The sequence below is a fragment of the Oryza brachyantha genome, chromosome 12 (assembly GCF_000231095.2).
Source record: "Oryza brachyantha chromosome 12, ObraRS2, whole genome shotgun sequence".
In the NCBI taxonomy this organism is placed as follows: Eukaryota; Viridiplantae; Streptophyta; class Magnoliopsida; order Poales; family Poaceae; genus Oryza; species Oryza brachyantha.
Window position 1 is genome coordinate 3,069,453 of NC_023174.2, and position 23,862 is coordinate 3,093,314.

General features: G+C 39.7%; 3 protein-coding genes across 3 annotated transcripts; 2 read left to right on the forward strand and 1 right to left on the reverse strand.

Annotated features, from left to right (window-relative positions):
* LOC102718227 (putative receptor protein kinase ZmPK1) lies at positions 1-2,503 on the forward strand. The gene has a single exon (XM_015843087.1). It carries the CDS (start codon positions 1-3, stop codon positions 2,377-2,379), a length of 2,379 nt encoding a protein of 792 aa, XP_015698573.1. The 3' UTR covers positions 2,380-2,503.
* A 3,631-nt stretch (positions 2,504-6,134) lies between these two features.
* On the forward strand, positions 6,135-14,837 carry LOC102718507 (aldehyde dehydrogenase family 3 member H1-like). The gene is made up of 10 exons (XM_006663805.2): positions 6,135-6,429; positions 7,054-7,122; positions 8,885-8,981; positions 12,390-12,596; positions 12,775-12,890; positions 13,248-13,352; positions 13,439-13,611; positions 13,714-13,804; positions 13,948-14,097; positions 14,314-14,837. Exons 1-10 carry the CDS (start codon positions 6,229-6,231, stop codon positions 14,554-14,556), a joined length of 1,452 nt encoding a protein of 483 aa, XP_006663868.2. The 5' UTR covers positions 6,135-6,228; the 3' UTR covers positions 14,557-14,837.
* A 16-nt stretch (positions 14,838-14,853) lies between these two features.
* LOC102719916 (probable L-ascorbate peroxidase 6, chloroplastic/mitochondrial) lies at positions 14,854-18,864 on the reverse strand. Its single transcript, XM_015843225.2, has 11 exons — positions 18,682-18,864; positions 18,466-18,582; positions 17,931-18,051; positions 17,758-17,858; positions 17,583-17,670; positions 16,458-16,525; positions 16,292-16,378; positions 15,633-15,707; positions 15,478-15,555; positions 15,282-15,386; positions 14,854-15,194 (listed from the first exon to the last, which is right to left on the reverse strand). Exons 1-11 carry the CDS (start codon positions 18,769-18,771, stop codon positions 15,177-15,179), a joined length of 948 nt encoding a protein of 315 aa, XP_015698711.2. The 5' UTR covers positions 18,772-18,864; the 3' UTR covers positions 14,854-15,176.
* Positions 18,865-23,862: the final 4,998 nt, after the last annotated feature.

Genomic DNA, 23,862 nt, shown 5'->3' on the forward strand with positions numbered 1-23,862 from the left:
ATGGCAAGCTCTTTTGTGATACTAAACCTCATATTATCTTCCTTTCTAGCTCCTATTTCTGCAGTGGCTGGTTATGTTAATTACCTGCATAGAGGGTCTTCCCTCTCCACGAAGCATGCCTCTGATGTGTTGCAGTCAATGGATGGTACCTTCTCGTTTGGCTTCTACAACCTTTCATCCACTGCGTTCACCTTGTCAATCTGGTTCACCAACTCAGCTGACAGAACCATCGCCTGGAGTGCAAATCAAGACCGCCCTGTGCATGAGAGCGGATCGAAGGTCACGCTGGACAAGGATGGGAGCATGGTTCTCACAGACTACGATGGCATGGTCGTATGGCAAATCAATAGCTCCACAGAAGCTGTTCGTGCCGAGCTCTTGGACTCTGGAAACCTTGTGGTGAAGGATCAATACGGCGGCATCCTCTGGCAAAGCTTTGATCATCCAACCAACACTCTGCTCCCGATGCAGCCGGTTACAGCCACCGTGAAGCTGGTATCAACTGATCTCTCACACCCAACAAGTTACTACACCCTACGATTCGATGATCGGTATGTTTTATCGCTTGCTTATGATGGGCCAGACATTTCTATCCTCTACTGGCCTAACCCTGACCGCAGCAGCTGGGAAAACTACAGGATCTCGTACAACCGTAGCAGGAGTGGTGTTCTTGACAAGCTGGGGAAGTTTGTGTCGAGCGATAACACCACGTTTTATGCTTCAGATTGGGGTTTGGAGATCAAAAGGAGACTCACATTGGACTACGATGGAAATCTCAGGCTTTACAGCCTGAATGAGTCGGATGGGAGCTGGCACAATTCTTGGATGGCTTTATCCCAGGCCTGTGAAATTCATGGACTTTGTGGTTGGAATGGGATATGTGGGTACACGCCAATGCCTGGCTGTTCTTGCCCTCCTGGTTATGTAGTCAGTGATCCTAGTGATTGGAGCAGCGGCTGCAAGCCAGTATTCAACCTCACCTGCAACAGCGATGGCCAGAAAATGAGCTTCGTGCGCATTCCCGAGACCGACTTCTGGGGCTCTGATCTGAACTACGTCATGTCGACGTCACTGCAGGCTTGCAGGGAGATGTGCTTGTCGAGCTGCTCATGCTTAGCATTCGTGTACAAGGTATACCCAAATGGCTGCTTCCTGAAGTCTGCTCTCTTCAATGGCAAGACAGTTCCGGGATACCCTGGCACAGCATATGTCAAGATTCCTCGGAGCTTTCTGTCGTCCCAGTCACAAGCATCTGCTTCTGAACTTGCCAATCGTCTCCATGTTTGCAATGCATCAAAAACACAGACATTCAATTATACTGCACACGGTAGCAAAGGGATGGGTACAATGTGGTACTACTTGTACTGTTTCCTGGCTGTGTTCTTTCTTGTGGAGCTCTGCTTCATTGCCTTTGGCTGGTGGTTCATGGCAAAAACACACTCGGCACGATCGGCGATGTGGGCAGCGGAGGAAGGCTACAGGATTGTTACACATCATTTCCGTAGGTTTACCTACAAAGAATTGCAGAAGGCTACTAGGAATTTCAGAGATGAGCTTGGCCGTGGGAGATATGGATCTGTGTACAAAGGTGTTCTAGCTGATAATCGCATGGTTGCCATCAAGAAGCTCAAAGATGTGAAGCAAGGTGAGGCTGAGTTTCAGACAGAGGTAAGTGTGATTGGAAGGATTTACCACATGAATCTGGTGAGAGTAATGGGTGTATGTTCAGAGGGAAGCTACAGGCTTCTGGTCTACGAGTATATCGAGAACGGTTCATTGGCCATGTTCTTGTTTCATGGCAAGGGGCAGCTGCAGTGGCAACATAGGTACAAGATTGCAGTTGGTGTGGCCAAAGGGCTAGCCTACCTTCACCATGAGTGTATGGACTGGATCATCCATTGCGACGTAAAGCCCGAGAACATACTTCTGGACCAGGATTTTGAGCCCAAAATCAGCGACTTTGGGCTCGCAAAGATGCTACAGAGAGACCAGGCTGATCCCAGCATGTCAAAGATTCGAGGCACTAGGGGTTACATTGCTCCAGAATGGGTTTCCAGCCTCCCCATATCTGAAAAGGTCGATGTGTATAGCTATGGAGTAGTGCTTCTGGAGTTAGTCATGGGGCTTCGAGTGTCTGAACTACCTGCAAATGGCAGTGGAGATGAAGGTGCTGCATTGAGGCAGCTAGTGTGGACAGTAACAGAAAAGATCAAAACCGATGATCAAACGTGGATCGATGGCGTTGTGGATCCTAGATTGGATGGAAACTTTGTGCGCTCCGAGGTGCTGCTGGTGCTAGAGCTTGCTGTCCTGTGCTTGGAGAAAGAACGGAACCAGAGACCAAACATGAATCATGTTGGGCAGAAGTTCCTTTCCTAGGAATGAATGGTTCGGCAACTCTTCCTGTCCTCTGTCCCTTGTCTTTAAGTCAAAACAGTAATGTAGTTTGGTAAATTTCATATCATTTGGATGTCCTGTGATTACTTGTTAAGATGAGCTCCTATGTCTGCTTCACAGTTTTATTTTCCTTTCACTAGAACTAATATATTTAACCTTCTAATGATCTGTTGGATTGATCTCTACATGCCATTGCTGCATCTGATGGTTATCTCCTCAATTCTGCACAAATTTGTGTGGTACCTTTGCCATTCTAGACGATTTTTCATTCTTTTTAGTTTGTCGGAATCTCTTGTACATGCATTACTCCCTCTAGTTCTACGATACTTTATCGTTTTAAAACTTTGACTACAAACAATTTTTAAAGTTCTCTCTCTATTTTTTTATTGAGTGAATTGCACCGTCGGTCCCTAAACTTGTGTATGTATCATCTAGATTTATGAACTTTTAAAATATATTTTTGGGTCCTCAAACTTGTCTAGGGTGCCATATAGGTCCAAACGGGCTCTGACCTGCTCTATCCGCTGACGTGGCAGCCACGGTGGCATCTACATGTTAGTGGGTTGTGTGGGTCCCACATGTTAGTGGAGGAATCAAGAAGTGAGAGACAAGAAATAAGGAGGAGAGAGATACTAACATGTGGGACCCACATAACCCCACTAACACGTAGGCGCCATCGTGGCATACCACGTCAGCGGATGGAGCGGGTTGGAGCACGTTTGGATCTTTATGACACCCAGACAAATTCGGGTATCCAAAATGCATTTTGAGAGTTCAGAAACATATATGACACATGCATATAAGTTTAGAGACCGCTGGTGCACTTCACTCTTATTTATTTGACGATGTTAACTTTTGAATGATCATCTTATTCAAAAATTATATATAGTTATAAATTATTTTGTTATGGTTCAATTTATCATCGAAGAAACTTTTAGCATGACTTACAATCTTGCATATATTTTTTTTAAAAAAACTGAATAAGATGAACACAGTCCAAAAGTCAACGACGTTAAAAAAACGGAGGGAGTATTTACTTTAGGAGCATGGAGAATATATATATCATACATAGATTAAACTTGAAAGACACTTCAATGAATCATATATTTATTGGTATTTCTATAGAAAATACTGATCAAAGTGGTTTTTGAAAGATCATGTCATTATCTACAATTTAGATAATAAGTACTTCTTCCGTTCCTAAATGTTTGATGCCGTTGACTTTTTTATACACGTTTGACCATTCGTCTTATTCAATTTTTTTTAAATATGTCAAGCTATATATATACATAAAAATATGCTTAACAATAAATAAAATGATATAAAAATAATTAGTAATTATGTAAATTTTTTAAATAAAACAAATGGTCAAATGTGCATTAAAAAATTAACGGCGTGAAGCATTTAGAGACAGCTACAGAGGTATAGAGGTAGTATTATCGAGCCTGAGGGAGTAGGGAGTACCCTCGCTACCTTTGCCTGGTCACCAAAACAAGGAGAGGATATGACAGGAGCGAGCGTCATTCTAGCTGCTTGGTCAATTCGGAAAGAGAGAAACAACAGTAAGGTTGGTTCTCTAGCAACCAGCAGAAAACATGCGTCAGGAACAGGAAGCAGCCTGCCACTCGCAAAACCTTGTTCGGTTTAACTGATATATTCCTCCCTCAGGCCTTCTTTGCCTTTTTTTCAGTGTGGAATTATTCCTCTCCTAATATATCCTGGGATTAACTGAACAAGGCCCCAAGTGAGATTTAGAGCTTTGATTCTTCAAATTTCCTCTGAGCACTTGATTGGCTGAAAATGTCTAGATTGCCTGTTAGGTTCTACAGAAATATGTGTTGTTATTGGATCGAGAGTTTCGTTATTGTTTTGGAATGAACGAAAAATCAAATGTGCTTAGTTTGAATTGGCCATACAAATATCTGAAAGAAATTTCTACAACTCTCTAGAATTTCAAGAATGAAATTTATAGAGGGATAGGAGTAGGCGAATGAAGCGTGATGCAGCTAAAACCAGTGTTGTGGAAAACGGAATACGGATGTCGGACGGAGAGGGTGCCGTCAAATGATTAATCGGAATACGGACGATTAATCGGAATTATACGGAAATATAACGTTTATATTAATATATGTATACATTAGTATTACTCTTTCTTTTGGAGATATTTAAATGTCTAAGATCATATAAAATAGATGTATTTATACCATTATTAATTTGAGCAATCATAAAATAATCATGTCATGTAAAGGCTAGAATTTATTCCAAATAGTAATATTTTTAGTTTATTTTTATTATAAATTGTAAAAAATATAATAAAATATAAATGGTAGTAAACATAGGCATAAATATAAGTATAATTAGTTGTCAAACATACCAAAATAAAATGTATAGAGTCTAGATAGGTTAGCTATTGTGACGGCAGATTTTTCTATTTATACGGATTATGCGGACGATTAAACATAAAAACGGATGATTAACCGCTAAATACAGAAATTTAACGTTCATAAACGTAAAATCATGACCGTATTATCGATACGAAACGGTTTTACTACCGTCACCGATTAAACGGCCGACTAAACGGCCGAGTCGGCCATTTTTCACAACACTGGCTAAAACGTTTCCTTTACTTTTGTTTGATTCTTTCTACTCTGAAGAACTGAACTTCACAAACTCCAGGCAAAGAAGGTTAAATGTGAATTTATCCAAAATATTTTTTTTGCGGTGACAAAAGGTCCAAAAGGAAGCTTACTCACCGGTATACCTAATCCTATCCAGGCAAAAAAGATTAGAAAAATTAGAAATTCCATCCCAAGATTACAAATATGGTGCATACACAGCCGTCTCAAAACTGATTCAGCAAATTACATCAATATCGATCAAAAACCAAGTGAAAAATGTTTTATAAGGGGTTAAATTTATGTATGCTTTTGCAGTTTAACTAAGTAAAAAAAATAAAGAAGAAATGGCATAATAGTTGGGCCCTGTCGATCAAGTTATAAGAGCTACTTGCTATCTATCAAAGAGTAGAATAATACCACGTTTGCAACAACAAGCTCGTTACTTTAATTGTTGATATCATATACATTGCAATATAGTATTCTTGCTGGCATGTAATTTTTTTTAAAAAATTAATGTTGCTATAGTGTTGTTGTTGTGTACATAAGTTATAATATTGTAAACTTTATCATATAAAACTTTTGGTCGTCAAAATTATAACAAATGCCATGCCACATTTTCTTTTCACATCTCCCTTTGTTTTCCTTAATTTTTTCCACGTTTATTGTGTAAATTTTACAATTGTATAGGGAACTAATATGCTTTTTCTTTGCAACAAAGTGGGTTCCAGAAAATTCTAAAAATTCAAATCAGATTCCTCCGATTTTTTTTATTTGACACGGTTAACATATACTTGACCATTCAATTTTTTCCAAGTATATAAAAATACAAGCTGAAAATTACTTTATTAATATAACAAATCACAACTAAATTAAATAAGTACATATTTTTTCCACGAAACGAATTTGGTGGTCCCATTTTGATGTCGTGCTATGAACCGTCCAATAAACGAATGTCTATCCTCTACAGCATTGTCCCGCAATATTGCTCACTGACAGATAAACCCCACGTGCCCCATAGTATTGCTCACTGGCAGGTGGACCCACACGTCAGTCTACGGCAATCTCAGTTGCCATTAAATCCTGCGCGCATGGGTTTTTTTATATAAAGAGCCTCCGCCATCTCAAAATTTGGCAGCAAGCAGAGCAGCATCCATCCTGATCGACCGAAGCAGAGAGGCGATCGATCGAGGGAGAGATTGCAGTGCGTGCGTGCATGGCGGCGGCGGCGAAGAGCGTGGAGGAGGAGGTGGCGGCGCTGCGGGGGAGGTTCGCGGCGGGGCGGACGCGGGGCGCGGAGTGGCGCGCGGCGCAGCTCCGCGGGCTGCTGCGGATGGCGGCGGAGGCGGAGGCGGAGGTGTGCCGCGCCCTCCACGCCGACCTCGCCAAGCCCTCCACCGAGTCCTACGTCCACGAGGCAATCCCCGATCCGACCCGATCTCCCCTCATCATCTCTCCCTCTCCTTTTAGGAAAAATCAAATATGTCGGTTGATTCGGTAACGATTTGATCTGCTAGCTGCAACATTTTTCGTCCTAAATCATCCTTAATTGTGATTATCTGAATGTTCATTGATGTAGTCTACTAGTATGCCCTAATTTGATCATCTGAATGATCATTAATGTCGTATACTAGTATGAATTTTGCGTGTTCGATTCATCATACTTTGTCTTGATAATAGCTGCACAGTAGACATACCAAGACGTACAGTCGAACAGTCCTGCAGATATCGACGCTTGATCAGCACTACCACGTCGTTGTTGCTACTTGCTTCCTAATTACCACGATTTATGATGCTGATTTTATTTAGATGTTCGCTGTGCTTTAAATTTAACTATTACAGTTTCACAGCGTACAGCTGAGGAAAGGAACTGACTTTCCTGATCCAACGATGCTGGACATCAATGCATGTGGATATGCTGTTACACCTTGCCACACCGCTCTGCTGCTGATGAAATTCTGTGTTTTTATTTTTTGGATGAACTGGCAGCAGGAGAACTGGCCATTTATATTGATGCTCATAATATAAATCTGTGCTGCAGATAGCGCTGGTCAAATCCTCATGTGAGTTCGCCCTCAAGAATCTCAAGAAATGGATGAAACCCCAAAAGGTATATATATTATATCCCAGCTACTACAACTTCATTAAACATCATTACACCCAAAAAAAACATTCGTCACTCCAAAAGGATATCAAACTGTAATAATCGACACAACAAACCTGCTAAACTTGTACAGTGTATCACTAGAATGTATGTAATATAGGTGTGTTACAAATTTACTGTAAATGTTTGCCTTTTTAGGCCGCGTTCGACTATCTAAACCTCTCTTTTTTTGCACGCACGCTTCCTAAACTACTAAACTTTATAAAAATTTTATATAGGAAAGTTATTTTAAAAAATCATATTAATATATTTTTTTAATAATTAATAATTAAATAATCATGTATTAATATGTTATTATGTTTTCCACGCCGGATAACTGACCCACCCTAACCAACTACTGAACGCAGCCCTAGTATTTCCTAGTCAGGTTCGATGAAGTTTACTTTTCATATTGACTAGGATTGGGTGCATTTTTAAGTTACTAGTTAGATTCTTTGTTTGACCTTAAAAACAGCCATCCGAGTTGTTTGATGTTTATTAGTGATTGAAACAATTGGCTGGCAAATGAAAAAATGGCTCATTTCATAAGTAGATGGTGTTCTTCTTCTGTGCCAATTTAGCCAGTGCAGCTTGTGCTTATGACAGCTTACTATCACTGTCGAAAATCGCAAGGTCACTTTCGTTCTTTTATTTACCACTTGTTAAAGGTCATATTATATTGGTTCTTTTTCATCGAGCGCAATAACTTAAGGAGTGCATAGTAAGTCATAATAATTTACTGTAACTGGTCAATATAAATTATCTGAACGCTGGATAGAAGAGGATTAAACCACTTGACAATTTTTCAGATACCTTTGTAGTATAAAAAATCACCACACACTAACACCATCATATTTCACTTTTACTCATGGTTATAAGCCAAAATTTAAATTTTGACATTAAATTTAGAGGTTTTTCATCATAGTTTATTTTTCAGTCATTGGTTTTAGTTTTTGTAGTAGTTTTTTTAACCAGTGCTTTTAGATTGCTAAGAACATCTGCATAAAAGTTTTATTCATAAATTATTTTTTATTTACGAATATATCGTTTACACAGTACATAATGTAATATTGGTATCTCCTCAACTACCCTTAGACCATTCTCGGGGCAAGGTTTTATTGCATGGTTCCTGACAGTACCGTGTTATTTAAGGATATTTGACTTAATGAATGAAACCAAATATTTCAATAAAAAGTTCCGTTTCATGGTTTTTAAAAATAGCATATCATTTAAATGTGTCATCTAAGTAGGAGTTAATGAAATGTTTTGAGGTGAAGCATAAACCATTTCTATTAAATCAATTATGAATAAAACTTTTATATACGTATTCTTAGCGATTAAAAAACAAAGCTAACAAATAAACTTCGGTGAAAAAACCTCAAAATTAATTCTATATTTTTTCAAATTTTAACTTATAACATAAGCAGATGCTAACAGATGAGGGTGACGGTTTTTAACACGTTGGAAATAGTGAGCACCAATTTCATCATGATGGAATTGCTCTTGCGTCCTTACAAATGTTTCTATCATGTCTCTGTATTAGCTGATGTGACACCTTATTTAATTAGAATAAAACCTTTATATAGCTCTCACTGAGAATGGCATGAAAGAAAATATTTGCTCATTGGTTATCTAAACCTTAGTTTGGTTTAACTAATAAGTTATTAATATGGGGTATATCCTAAATTGCTTCCTTATTAATTACCGCACGTGTGTACCCGGCATTCAGGTCCATGCTTCGCTGATGACGTTCCCGTCAACGGCGAGGGTCACGGCGGAGCCCCTCGGCGTCGTGCTCGTCATCTCGGCATGGAACTACCCTTTCCGTAAGTTGGCCAAAACTAATTGATTATGATTCACGTATGCTTCTATTAATTTGATCGATCCATCTCTCTTTAATTTCACGGTAAACGTAATTGATTAAGTGCGCGCGTATAACATTTTTAACTGATTTGATTGCTCGCAAACAAGTACTATATCAGCTCCATCTTTTCATATCTGCTTATGGCTAATAAACCAAAAATTAAATATTAAATTTTAAGGTTGTTATCGTAGGACACATACGTGAATTTAAATATTAAACTTTTTAGTCTTAATTTTTAGATCGATAAGGATACATGTATAAAAAGTTTATTTATACATGGTTTTTTATTTATAAATATGTTGTTTGATTTTTACTTAGAAAAGCCAAACAATCACCTTATAATACTTTGATTTAGGATTTTTATTTTTATTTCCGTTGAATAGCAGAAGTCCAACACGCAAATCATATCCGATGGAAATTGCGTGACCCTGTGCATGACATGCCATTGACATCCCTGCCTCTTTGCACCTGCTCCATCCTTCGTCACGATTCCTAGTCATAGTTTTAAAAGTTTTAAATACTATATCCTTTTAAGTAATCAAATTATTAGAATAAAAATGATTAAAAAATTAGGTCTGTCTGGAAAAATATTCGAGTAATTTGTTCGTCGTGGCCAGAGTTACTTAAAACCCTGCTGCAAATAATATCGTTTTATTTTATGTGGATTACGATGGTCTTGTTTAGTGCAACAATTATTTTTTAATATTTCAGTATTTGACAAGCTGATTTTATATTTATGTTGAAAACCAAAAATATTATATTCTGAAAGTATGAAATAATTAAAATATACATGAAAGTTGGACCAGTCAGGAAGCTGCCTAGACTCGAAACACATCACGGCATGTAAAAGATGGATCTTTTAGATAGCGTTGAACGAATTAATTAAGCATTATGGCCACTCTGGTTGCTATGGCCGGGATACATGCATGGCATTTGAGTGCTATATAATACTCCCTCCGTCCTCCAAATGTTTAACACCGTTGACTTTTTTATACATGTTTAACTGTTTGTCTTATTTAAAAAATATTTAATATTTAATTATTTTTATATCATTTCGTGTATTGTTAAATATATTTTAATATATATATAATTTTACATATTTGATAATTTTTTTTAATAAGACGAATGATCAAACGTGTATAAAAAAGTTAATAGCGTCAAATATTTAGGGATGTATGACTCGGTGATAAAACATGAAATAAAATATATAAAATAAGTTTTAGAAAATATGTTACGAGAATACTAACGGGGAGAGAGAGAGAGACGTCCAAGCGATCGAGCTCACGTTAACATTGGAGACAAATATTATAATTATAAACATACGCTTCTTGCAAATATGTGTATGTAACTATACATCCTACAGATTAGAATTCTCAGAGAAATCCATCTCATCGAAATGAAAGTTTCCACCATACTACAGATTTTGTTTGCCAAAAAAAAAACACCATCCAAATTAATAAGCAGTTTCGCCACATCCCAGTGAACCCTCTTATTGTTTGATTCTTAGTCCACACCAAAAGTCCAAAACAGTATACCAGTAAACAAACAATGTCCATTCCCCGCCTTAAATTTCCCACAACTCTTGCTTAAACAACACATCTTTTTTTCACGAACTAATTCATCTATACTACTACTTTAAATGCATTTAGCAGACAATGAGTCTGCTACCCCGTTGCTTTCTACGGTTTTTATAAATTAGGCCCTGATATTTTAACAGTAATATTAGCACAATTAATAAAAAATATATATTATTTTGTTATATATTTTCATAGCAAAGTAGAGTTATGAAAAAAAATTATGAATTTGAAAGTCTCGTACCCTTTCGCTCAATTCACTAAAGTTAGAACTGACAAGTTGCAAGAGGTGTGTACATGAGGTCCACGATGATAAATTCTTACACTCAACATTTATATCCATCGATCTCAAGAGTACACGTACACGTCTACATTTGATAGCAAGCTAGATCCAAGAACTTTACTCATGCATATGGCATGCATGATTGTGATGTGTACGGTTGGGGACTTGCCACACAGCAGTCCCTCCTACAAATCGAATCAATCAAATTTCAGCTGTGTTCTGGAATTGTGATTCGATGATGATCAGTGATCGACGTCTCTGGTTGAGCTTCCATAAATTCGGAATCAAACTAGTATCGCTGACTAGCTAGCTCGTAGCCGTCCTCTTAATTGTTTGATTATCGGTGGATCATAAAGAAACTCTGATTTTCGACATGGCAGTGCAACTGCTGATCGGCTAATTAATTTCTCAAAAAGAATTCAGTTTTCGATAACGCCTTACTATTTATTGCGAGATTAAGATGTGTATCAGATAGAAGCAGAGCTTCCGACAGAAACTTTCGACCTGTCGCGTAGGTCACAACTCTCAACCACCTGCAACATGCATCTTCCGTGATGCATCTATACAACACAGCAAACAGGAAAAATAACATGAATAGAATGCAATAACACACACACACATACATATGATATGGGAGGAACGTCTATCTATTGCATTATTAAAATCTGCTATTTACTGGAAAAAAAAGTTATCACATCCACTCTAGAGGTCTAAATGAAATACCATGTTAATGGAATCGAAGAGGAAAATAAGCACTACTACCTCAGTCTCTTCGTCTTATTTGAATTTTTCGTGATTACTATTTTTATTGTTACTAAATGGTAAAACGTTAATAGTACTTACTAATTTTTTTAAGTTTTTCTACAAAATTTTCAAATAAGACGAATGGTCAAACGTTGGTCACAAATTGAAAAATAAAATTTTCATGGGACGAGGTAGTATTTGATTGTGGTAGTGTGCCAAAATTATAACAACTTAGATTGAATGGTATAGCTGTATACAAAATAAACAAAGTCATGAGTTATGTACCAAATTCGATTATACTTTTAAAATCCAGCCTCGCGTAGAGAACCTACTAGTTAAGACATGGCCAAATATAAATTATATGTTCATCGGGGAAAGTGAGAAAAAAACTAAGGTGGGATTTGAAAATCCTATTGAGTTTAAACATATCCTTAGTTTCTTCTGAAACCAGAGATTTACAAATTCATCCAATTGGAAGAAAACCAGACTACATTCCTTTGAAATTCTTCTGAAAATGTCTGGCTACAAGCTGTTCTAGGCTTCTAGGGAATGTAACAAGAACTTTGAAGTGACCAATGTCCAATGGTTCCAAAATTTAACTGTTTTTGTCAAGGGTGAAATCATGTGCTATATGCCTCGATGGTATCAGTATCGATAGATTTTTTTTCTTCTTCTTCTTAGGTTGTATGTAGTTCAGATCGAGTTAGCATTATTTTCGCTGTCAGTAGCACGCATGCATGATCAAGCTAATTTTGCTTATTCACTACAGTGCTGTCCATCGACCCGATCATCGGAGCAATCGCCGCCGGCAACGCCGTCGTGCTGAAGCCGTCCGAGGTGGCGCCGGCGACCTCGTCGCTGCTGGCCGAGCTGCTGCCGCGGTACGTCGACAGCACCTGCATCAAGGTCGTCGAGGGTGGCGTCACCGAAACCACCGCCCTGCTCGAACAGAAATGGGACAAGATCTTCTACACAGGTACGTAGGTCCATACCATTCCAAATTCATTGCCGCCATTGATGGAGCTCGAAGTGATGCTCCTTCCATGGCTCAGAAACCTGACGAACTGTGGAGCTAGAATGGAAGCTAGCTCCTTTACATGAATCAGAAATTAATCTGACAGACTCTGTGAAATACTGAAATTGTTGCGTTGCAGGGAATGGCAAGATAGGACGCATCGTGATGGCGTCGGCGGCGAAGCACCTGACGCCGGTGGTGCTGGAGCTCGGCGGAAAGTGCCCGGTTGTTGTCGACTCTAACGTCAACCTCCATGTAAGTTGCTCTCTGAAAGTCTGAATTTGCAACTGCAGAGCGTTGTCACTTCAGGATTTGCCGCCCAACCTGACACCGGCACGTACTCCCTTCAGTCATAAATATGTGACATTTGAGATTCATAAAGCCAATAAAATGTAACTTTGACCACTTAACTTTTTACGTGAAATTTAAAAATAGTTCCGTGAGTGTAATATTTTAGAAGTTTTTGTTGTAATAAACATATCTTGCATAAAAAACAACTTTGTGCCATTTTCACTCTCTAAAGCATGTATTCCGAACAATAATTATGGTCAAATTTAACTTGTGCTGTCCTATTCTTTCATGTCACAATCTTCTTTCTAATTTGATTTGTAGGTTACTGCCAAGAGGATAGCCGCCGGGAAATGGGGTTGCAACAATGGCCAGGCGTGCATTTCTCCGGATTTCATCATAACAACAAAATCATTTGCACCAAAGTTGGTAAGGAAAAGACAACATATTGCACTGCAGCCTAAAAAACTTTACCGTGAAAGGTTTTTAACTAATCAACCGTGCTACGAACCCAGCTGGAGGCTCTAGAGAAAGTTTTGGAGAAGTTCTACGGGAAGGACCCACTGCGATCATCCGACTTGTCACGAATTGTGAATTCCAACCATTTTAACAGGCTGAAAAGGCTGATGGATGATGAGTCTGTCTCCGATAAGATCGTGTTCGGTGGTCAGAGAAGTGAACATCTGCTGTAAGTTGACTGAATTTTTACTGTTCTAACTCTGGCAAATGCTTCTGAATCATACATAGTTTGGATGACCGGTTAAATTTTGTTTCTTTGCCAAATTTTCAGAAAGATAGCCCCAACTATCTTCATGGACGTCCCCCTTGATTCGGTGATCATGAAGGAGGAGATCTTTGGCCCCTTGCTCCCTATCATAACGGTTAGAGCTAATAAATGATCTTTCTAGTCAATCACAGATGGGTTACTGCAGATTGACAACGTGTTGCCATTAATTAAACAATGCAATTAATACATCTCAAATTCTCACGTGCCGTGCTTGGTATGGTTGTGTTGTCCTCTTAGGTTGACAAGATCCATGAGAGCCTTGCCCTCATCAACTCCATGACGAAGCCATTAGCAGCCTACCTCTTCACCAAGGACAGCAAGCTCCAGGAACAGTATGTGGCGGCCATCTCTGCAGGAGGGATGCTTGTCAACGACACAGCTGTTCATGTAATTATCAGCATTAAATCTGGCATCTAGTTTTGCATCTAATCATCTCATGACTTGCAAATCAGCATTAATCTGGCACTTAATTGTGCATTTCTTAAGCCAAGCACATCATGGCTTTCATGTGAACTGACGCAAACACAAACAGTGCTAACCAAGTGACTGATCCTGAATTTCTGATGTGTGTCTGCATCTGCAACAACATCACTGCTGCTGCAGCTGACCAACCAGTACCTGCCGTTCGGAGGAGTTGGGGAGAGCGGCATGGGAGCCTACCATGGAAGCTTCAGCTTCGAGGCCTTCAGTCACAAGAAGGCCGTGCTGGTGCGCGGCTTCGCCTGCGAGGCGGCGGCGAGGTACCCGCCCTACTCCATGGCGAAGCTGAAGATCCTCAGGGGCGTCCTCAAGGGCAACCTGGGGGCCATGATCCAGGCTATCTTGGGGTTTCCAAGAGGGAAATGAAACTCATTATCATACCTTCTCAGTAACATATATTAATTGGGTACATGATAAATGTATATTGTATATGCTTTTCTCAACGAAAGAAACAACCCAGTGCAGTTGTGAGTTCAAAATAAATCTGTATAGTAGGATTGGCATAAATCTGTATAGTAGGATTGGCAGATGTAACTTTATATGTATGATGACTAAGTTATGTTGTGATCAAGGAACAGGATCTGGAAGCAGATGATCCAAAGAAACTACCAAATAATTCGATTCGATTTCGGATAGCTGGTTATGTACAATTCTACGTGGAAAATATCACAAAAGGATTCAGTAATAAATTCTGTTTTATATTTTGGTGATCCTCTGTAACAGCTCAATGCAGTACCATACATCATTAAAAAATGTGGTAAATGTTTGGTTCTGAAAATGAAAATGGTAACTGCTGTTTTTATTTCTAATCAAGAGCACAACTCAAGAAACAGCATCAAGAACAAGAACTGCCAATTAGGAGTCAAATTCTGGATGTAATAAACCAGAATATGCTTTATAAGCATACAATTCAAAAACAACAGCAAGAAGAATCAGGGTATTGTCTTGAACTCGCCAAAATGCAGCTCATCAGCAGCTTTTGTCAGTCACTCAATTGAAATACCCTGCACCATTTCAGTGACAAGCATGTTACGATGACTAGTTATTTCCTCCATTCCAGTTTCCTTTTCATGTTACTACATACTACTAACCTTTGGTGGATCAAACTTTGCTCCAAGGTTGCTCAGTTTGGCATGAGCTTCAGCATAGTCTTTGAAAAATGCATCCTGATTCTCAGAATACTTTTCTGCATAGGTCTTCAAGCACGGCAAAGGAAGCAAAACGTTTAGTTTAGAGCATCAGCTTTAGCATTCTTTATAAAAAGAGCTGATGAGCATCTTCGCTAACCTTGAATGACGAATCCTCAAAGAGCACAGCATCAGTAGGCAGCACTAGAAGGTCCTCATCTCGTCGTTCTTTGATGTCCTGAATTTATGCAGACCAGCATAAGTTTCATAATTTCTATCATGCTTAGCATCGATATAGAAAATTGTGCATCCCACCTTGAAATAGCTGTTGTCAAACTTGAGCCACTGAGATGTCCAAGATTGCCCTCCAGGTGCACCAGGTCCATTTTTCTTTGCCAGTCAAGCAAACAATCAATTAGGCAAACATGAAATTCATCATTCGGAACATTCTTCAGCAAGAACTTCATGAAGTTGTACATGCTTTAGGCAAACATGAAATTAGCATTCAGAATATTCTTCAGCAAGAACTCCATGAAGGTGTACATGCTAGATATAGTTAATACTGGTACCCACAAGAACATGTTTGTAATAGGAATGCAAGCACTGTGGTAGGAAAGTTTGTAACGTTGATGCTAATATAGCCATATAGGCCATTCACGACTAGAGATGAACTATAATATGGCCAAAGAACACTACGAGCACATTCTTTGTTTCTTTGGTGTAATAAACCATATAAAAATTCTGACGTAAACTCCTCCAAATGAAAATGAACATATTAGGAATTCAATATGGTTCTTTTGCTAGGAAGCAAACAATATGTACATGATCTGTAAGTGTTGCCAATGATGATAACTTAATTAATTTTCACTAGCTAATCTGAAAAAGAACTAAATAATATGCAATACTCCAAAAATGCATCAATAGACAACTCATTCTTAAAATCATGCAATGAGCTACAGATGTAAGTTACATACGGTGTATTTTGTTTCTGGTTTACCCCAGCCACTACGCTCTGGTCTAGCTCGTCCAAGTGTATGAGCTCCTGACAACGCAACAATTTCCTACAGACAACAAAACAGATGTGACTAGTAATCCCCAGAAAAAATGTTTGAATATAACAATGAAGCAGTCTGCAACTACCTTGTCACTCAGGCCCATTCTATAGAATACTTCTCGCAAATGTTCCGCGGGTGAAGGTGGACCAGCAGCTGAAAGAGTGGAAATGTAAAATGTAGGGAGGAAAATTGCAACAAAAAGAACATGCAGAGAAAAGTGGTAGATCATCATCAACGCAAGATTTCAAATATCAAAGTTAGTATATGACACAGCAGGAAATATATCAAAGCCATGTGAATACAAAAACCATACATCTGACACTGCTGCAATTCATGGGTAGCAATATTTATCAATTTCACAAGTAAAATATTATCATAGGCCTGATTTCCATTCTGCACAGTATGTGCAGCTTTTCATTTTCCTGTTATATTGCAACTGGAGTAATCTTTCTTGCACATTTGCATATCTGAAATGTGATTACATCAGATTATAGAGCTAAAAAGGGGCAATATTTCATTAAAAAACTGTTTTACATGCTTTTTGCCTGTTTGCATCAATTTTGGTATTTCACGAAATAAAATCCACAAATACATGGATAATGTACCCTGCCTAAACCTTGTAGACAAATAGGCATTACCAGGAATGCAGCGGCCTCTTATAGGAAGACCTGTTGTCTGTTTAAGAAAATAAATTCATTGTGACAGAAAAACAGGACATGGCTATTACCATAAGTTATAAAGAGAACTACCAATTATATTTATGTGCCCTATTGCTTACAGCCTGACACTGTATCTAATGATCTAAATACTTTGATGTAAATATATTGCAGCAAAATAAAGATTTAGATATGGGTGATTTCCTTGAAGAGGGTTATATGTCAATCAGGTATCTCAATTACATACATGATAACTCATAAATTGAGATTAAAAGAAAGAATCAATACAGTAAATTTGTAATTGGTCTCTTGAGTTTTGAAACACATATCAATTCAAAGTCAATGCCTTGAAAGCTATCAATATTCTAAGTTTAGCAAATTAGGACAAAGTAGCATTAGGCAATTGAAGCTGTAAGATGATGATCCATCATCTTGCAATTGCAATTTGGGATCAGTATGACATGACACTGAAGGGAAAACATTATATTTTAGTTTCCAGACCATAAATCACGTCTGCGAATAAATTTGGGCCATAGAACCTAAAAGTTACTAACCAGGAAGTCTGCCCTCTGGTGGGCATTGTTCAGGGGCAGCAACATCAACTCTTCCATAGATCATGGGGATCTTGGGGCCACCAGCTTCCTAAGTTGTGAAAACCGAAGCAGTCATATAACCATTAAATAATAATCACAAGACCTTTAGATCATTAGGTTGAAGTGCAAAAGGAACCTCAATGGCTGTAGAACTGGCAAGCTGAAACAGATCTGCATAAGTGACACCTGCATACTTGTCCTTGATGGGCTGGATCAGCTTCAATGCATTCACAAGACCTGCAGCAGAGGACTATTGTAAGAATCATCATGCATCACGAACAACAGACAACGATGGAACAGAAGAACTACCTGCATTAGCCCCATGTTTTAACTCAATCTCAAATCTCAAGCTACCATTAGCCCCACCACACTTCGGCCATTCAGTAATGTTCTTGTCATAAGTACCAGCATCATGCCACCCTAAGCGAACCTGAAACCAAGAGTAACTCAATCAACAGACAAGTCATGTGTGTGTGTGTGTGTGTGTAAAATCAAGAATTCGGCGAACCATGAACTGCGCAAATACTGTGATAATTAAAAAGTTTACTATAGTTGTGCATACATCGTATGAGAATCCTACAAAGGAGCGCACTACATCACTAGCATCTTTTAGAGGCCAAAAATTATGTTTTAAACAGCATAACTAACCAAACACACATGGAAGTGGAACCATCTTGCAGTACTAGTTCTCCAACTACATGTCACAGTGATAACAAACTTGTGTACAGATGCAAAATACCTGCGCTGATAGGTAGATATATAAACTAAAAATTCCATTTCCCTCCTCGCACCTATGCACAAGAGCACAAGCTTGTGTTTGTGTACAGCATAGAGCATAGCATACCAGGATGGGATGGCAGGAGGTGGACTTGAGCAGCTGCTTGACGTCCTCCCGCGCGCCCCGCAGCTCAGCCGCCGCGTCCCCCGCCGCTGCCGAGCTCGCCGGACGCCTCCCGAGCTCCTTCGCGGTTGAAATCGAAAGAAACGTCACTAGAAATCAAGAACCGGTGCCCCCCGCGCGGCGTGGGTGAATGGACAGACTAACGGGTGGAGAGTGTACCTGAGGGGAGACGAGGAGGAGGCTGCGGAGAGAGGGGAGGGGGGAGGCGGCGGAGAGGCCGCGGCGGAGGAGGCGGTGGGCGACGGCCATGTCGGCGCCGGCGGCCGGGTAGAGGAAGGGTTTTGGGAGTGGTTCGCTCGCTGCTCCCGTGGTCCCGGAGGATAAATCCGATGATGTGACACTTCCTTGTTGGCCAATTGGTTAAGTTTACACTCTAGCTAATTGGTTATGCTTACACTCGAGTAAGACACGTGGAACCATCTGAGTAACCATCTGACATCTGAGTAACCATCTGAGTGTGAACCATGATGTCAAATAATCGAGCCTCAATCTCTCAATCTTACGAGTGTTAAAAAGTCAAATCTCTCGTCGGGGAGGTATCTACCAATAAATTTTTTTTTCTTTTTCAAGTTATTTTTTCAATTGTAGCGTGGGGAAGACTGGAAGAGTATTCTCTCTGTACTGAAATAAGCCGTTCCAAATTGGATTACTCTCTCTACTCTAAATTGTAAAAATTGAATTCTTATGATCATTGTTAGGGTCCAAGATTAAACTGCTGAACTGATTCCTAAATCTATTTCTTTAGTTACATTGTTAGGGTCCAATATAATATCAATTGTTGTGTTTTATCATCAATGCAACGCTAAACTTTGGAGTACGACCTAAATACTCCGTCTGTTTATATTTTTATCTTCATTCATTAATCAAAATATATATATGTTTATATTTATTATTAACCATATAAATTTCGATAAGTCTAAAAAAATTACGTTATGAAATAAAGAGAGAAACAGAGAACACCATATTTTTATCACCGAGTTGAAAAAAATTATCAATATCATCTTAGGGCTTAAACTATTCATGAATTGATTGGGGCAAGAGTACTCAGACTCTCTTGAACCTTCGTGCATTGATGGAGTTGATATCTGACTTGGGCTAATAATTTGGATTCATTAATGAGGTCATAAGTTGTTGTCTTATGACATGCACAGTACAGGCCACTTAATTTACGTGGTTTCAGTTCAAAGTATCTTAAGGGTATCTTTAATTTATACGCCAACCCCTGTAATTTTCTATTTGCCCTCATATTTTTTTTAATTCATTCCGAACTTTAGTATTTTACACCAAACATTTTCACAGTCAGAAACAAATATAGAAATAGTATTCTTCATCCACATTCCCTATCTCCCTCGCTCCCCACTAGTGTTGCTCCCTCCTTTGGCATCTCTCTCTCCCCTCCAACATGCTACTTGTCTTCGTTAGCCATCCCCTCTCCATCGACGCCGCTTTTCTCTCCTCTTCGACGGAGCAAATTTGGGCAGTGGCATTCACACCGTCGGGTGAAGCTTGGGAGTGGCGTGGATCGACGCAGCGGCAGTCGGCGAAGGCCGTGGAGGCGAGGAAGGTGAGCCATCGCATGGATCTGATCGCTTTCCGTCCTCTCCCTCACCACTTTTTTGACAAGGGCACCGTGGCTTATAGAAGATGCAAGAACCCTATAAAGCCACCCATCCCTATCTTCTCTCACCTCCACAGATGCAGGTCACCTATGTGACGAGGTAAGACCACTCGTCAGGTAGGTGCATTGTGCGTGTCCTTAGAGCTTTCATGCCTTTTTCCTAGGTGGAAAACATATATATGTATTTTATTAATTTGTTTCAACACTAGCATTCACCTAATTACTAATTACTAGGAAGTCACATAGGTGAAGGTGAACTACAATAGTAGCATCTTATCCAAGTAAAAAAATAATATTTTCAATGGAGTGTCTAGTTTCCCATCACCTAAAAATACCAATAAACTTTTATCATTATTTAGATGTCACATATCATGTTATGATTTAAGATTCATGCTAGCACCTCTAACCATTTCTCTGTTCCCCTTCTGGTTCATTGTCGCCGCTCTCACCTCCTAACCATTTGGACCTCAGCGCCCCTACTGGTTCAAGATTCTCGCTCTTGCACGCTGGTCGAGCATCACGAGTTCACGATACCCCCGTGCAGTAAGAGCAACTCTAGCAGTTAGGCAAAAATAGTTTTCCAAATCTGATGTTTTAGCAAGTTTGTAACCAATATGGCAAAGGAAAAATTATTTTATCTCTAACAGTTAGGGATATTCCGCTTGCCAAAAATAGATATAGTTATCAAAACGGTTGAAAGTTAAGGGAGATCGCATTAGATTGCCCTCGCTACCTTCGACGGAATAAATGTGGACCGTAGGTTGGATTATCTGCCAAATAATCTTGAAACATTCTTTCATAGCCGCCTTCTCTATCTCGATAAATTACAAGATGACCAGGGACAGAACCACCAGGTCGTCGTGTCTGTCCCGAATACATTTGCACAATACGAGCAGCTGCGATGATAAAATAATCATCGTCGTCTGAAGATGAATCGTCATCCAATTCTCTTTGGAGAAGTGATTTGTATCCACTCATGGCGACGGTTCGAAACAAAGAAACGAATCTGTTGGGTTTGTCCTGAATGCAACATGATGTCAGACGTAGTTAAAACAAATTAGTATGAAACAATATATAATTTGAATATAACTACCATGGAACTAAGTATCGCCTATATGGTACAACCTAGTTGACAATGCATAACAGAAAAGAAAGAAAAACTGACAAACATATTTCTAAGTGGTGCCTCTTTATTCTCTTTTAAACAACGAAACTTCAAATTCTGACTTTAGGAAGTTTCCTGTGCTGCATCACCCATTGACCCCATGACAATGGCAGATAAATTTGGCTTCTTAATGTTTTTATATTAGCAGCTAATACGTCAATGCCTGGCCATGATCTGTTGTTTCCTGCAGCTTGAATTCAGTTACTGAGGGAAAGGTTAGTTGATATTCCCATATTCGATTGATTAATTATGCTTCCGAATTTGATTAAGAACTTCAGTTCATTGTCTTACTGTTCATCGCTTTTTTTTATTGACGTAAACCTCTTGTATCCAGGAGCTCAATCGGATAGTTTTTTTAAAATAGCTTATCTGTGCAAATGTTATTTAGCCCCTTTCCAACAAGCATCACCTATTGCAAACTACCATGCATACACTCTCTGCACTTGCTAGCTGAAAAGAGAATTCTTTAATTAGCCAATGACAAGCCAACCATGCTGTCATGGTTATTAGCACTGATACGACAAACCAACCACTTAAATAATTGACATTCATTACGGGCTTTTCTTCCTAAAAGATATAATTATGAATTATAATTCCAGATTGATGGATACCAAGAAAACAAATTAAAACACCAAACTGGAGATAGAGATAATATAATCCCAAACCTCTATGGTTGGTGAAGGATGCAAGTCGCACGTGTTCGCCGAGCGGGTGACCAGGCGTAGGGGCGCCGGCCGAGTGGGCGACCAGGGCGCAGTGGCGCCAAGCGCGCGGACGCCGGGGCGTCGGGCGCACGGGCGAGCAGCCGACCGGGGTGCCGGGCGCGAGGACGAGTGGCACCGGGCAGCGGGCGCGCAACGCCGAGCGGCTAGCTAGCGGGCGCGGGCGCGCGACCGCATGCGCACGGCGTGCGGGGACGGGGCGCGGCCGGGCGGCGAGGGGGCGCCGGGCGGCGGCGGCGGGAGCCCAGGCTGACCGGGAGTTGATGGCGACCTGTCAATGATGCGTCGGCAAAAAAAAGAACGCTGAAAATTCCAGGTCGAGGCGCGAGCTCATACTCTCCGTACTCTTCTAGATGTCAATTGAAACGTCGACTCCCATGTATACGCACAAAACAAACAGAAGGATATGTCACTAAAATTTGGCAACTCGGATGGTACACTGTTGGAGGTTTTTTTTTATGGTTTACCAAAAAAACAGAGATGACAAGTTAAGATGGGAAGCTGTTGGAGTTATTTAAAAAAGCCCACAAAGCAACACATGTATATCCACCTCTTCTAAGTGTATACATGTCCCCTTCAATATTTCTACTACAATTTTTTTGTGTGAATTCACCATGCAAGCAATTATGTAGATATAAGTTTCATGTGGTCGTTGCCATCTCGATCATCCTAGTACTAGTGAATATTAATATGTTCCTATGTAGATATCATAGGTCTCGTACCAACAAGTATCAGTAAGTTTCACCTGATATCTTGTATGGATCACCTGATATTCATAGGTATCATAATTTGGTATAGTGCCATCCTGTTATGGAACACGATACCGTTTTATAATGATCACTCTTTCTAATTCCATATCCATCTAGGCCTAGATGGCCCTTGCGTACTCCGGCCGAACTCGTGAAGGTGTGGTACCATTAGATCTCATTATAAGGATTTCCACTGACAGTATGTCTAAAAGTAAAAAAATCATCTATTAAAAACCGGGGAGATTATTTCAAGTTAGTGTTGAAATGGGTGTGTATATACATATTGCACCAGGCAGAAGAATTTTTTGCATACATGGTTACTCCTAATCAACGGCTAATTAATTAATTACTTGCACAGGAAGTGTGTATGAAGCATGAACAAGCTAATAACGGTGTATATGTGCATCGTACGATGGAGTGCGTGATCATCAAAGGCATGCATTTGCGCATAAGGTGGTCGCTTCCCCTTGACGCGTCAACTCCTATGGACTCAGCTACACTTCACCAGTATTTCTACGTACATGCATTCATCTTCCATCACGCGTCACTGGATTTCTACCAATATATGCATATATATCTCTCTCTCGATCGATCGCTCCTGTTTCGATCTAATTTCCAGTGCGCGATTGATCGAATTTATGGCCAAAATTTGAGAAATATTCGACCCCCTGTCCGTGAAATCCACGACCAAGAATGAAACTTTTATTTTGGTTTCCCATTAATTTGATCAAATTTCGCGCCACAAAATTAAGTGTTTTTTCTCCTCGCTTCCCGTGGGGATTTGCTCCGGTTAAAAAAATATCTCGAAGTACTAAATCATTTTTCATCATTGGATCTAGTTGAGTAGAATGTGTAATATTAGATCCAACTATCGGAAACGATTTGATATCTCGATATACTTTTTACTATTTCTCGTTGGACTGAAACAAACCTCCTTCCCGTGTAATCCTCCCTCAACACAAACCTTCGCGATCCCAATGCTAATAAAAGATTAATTAGCTGCGAGAGGAACACGGAGACGACGCATGCATCGTCCATGGCCGGTTGCTTCTTGTTGGGAAATAGAAAACATTTTGAACTCTCTCT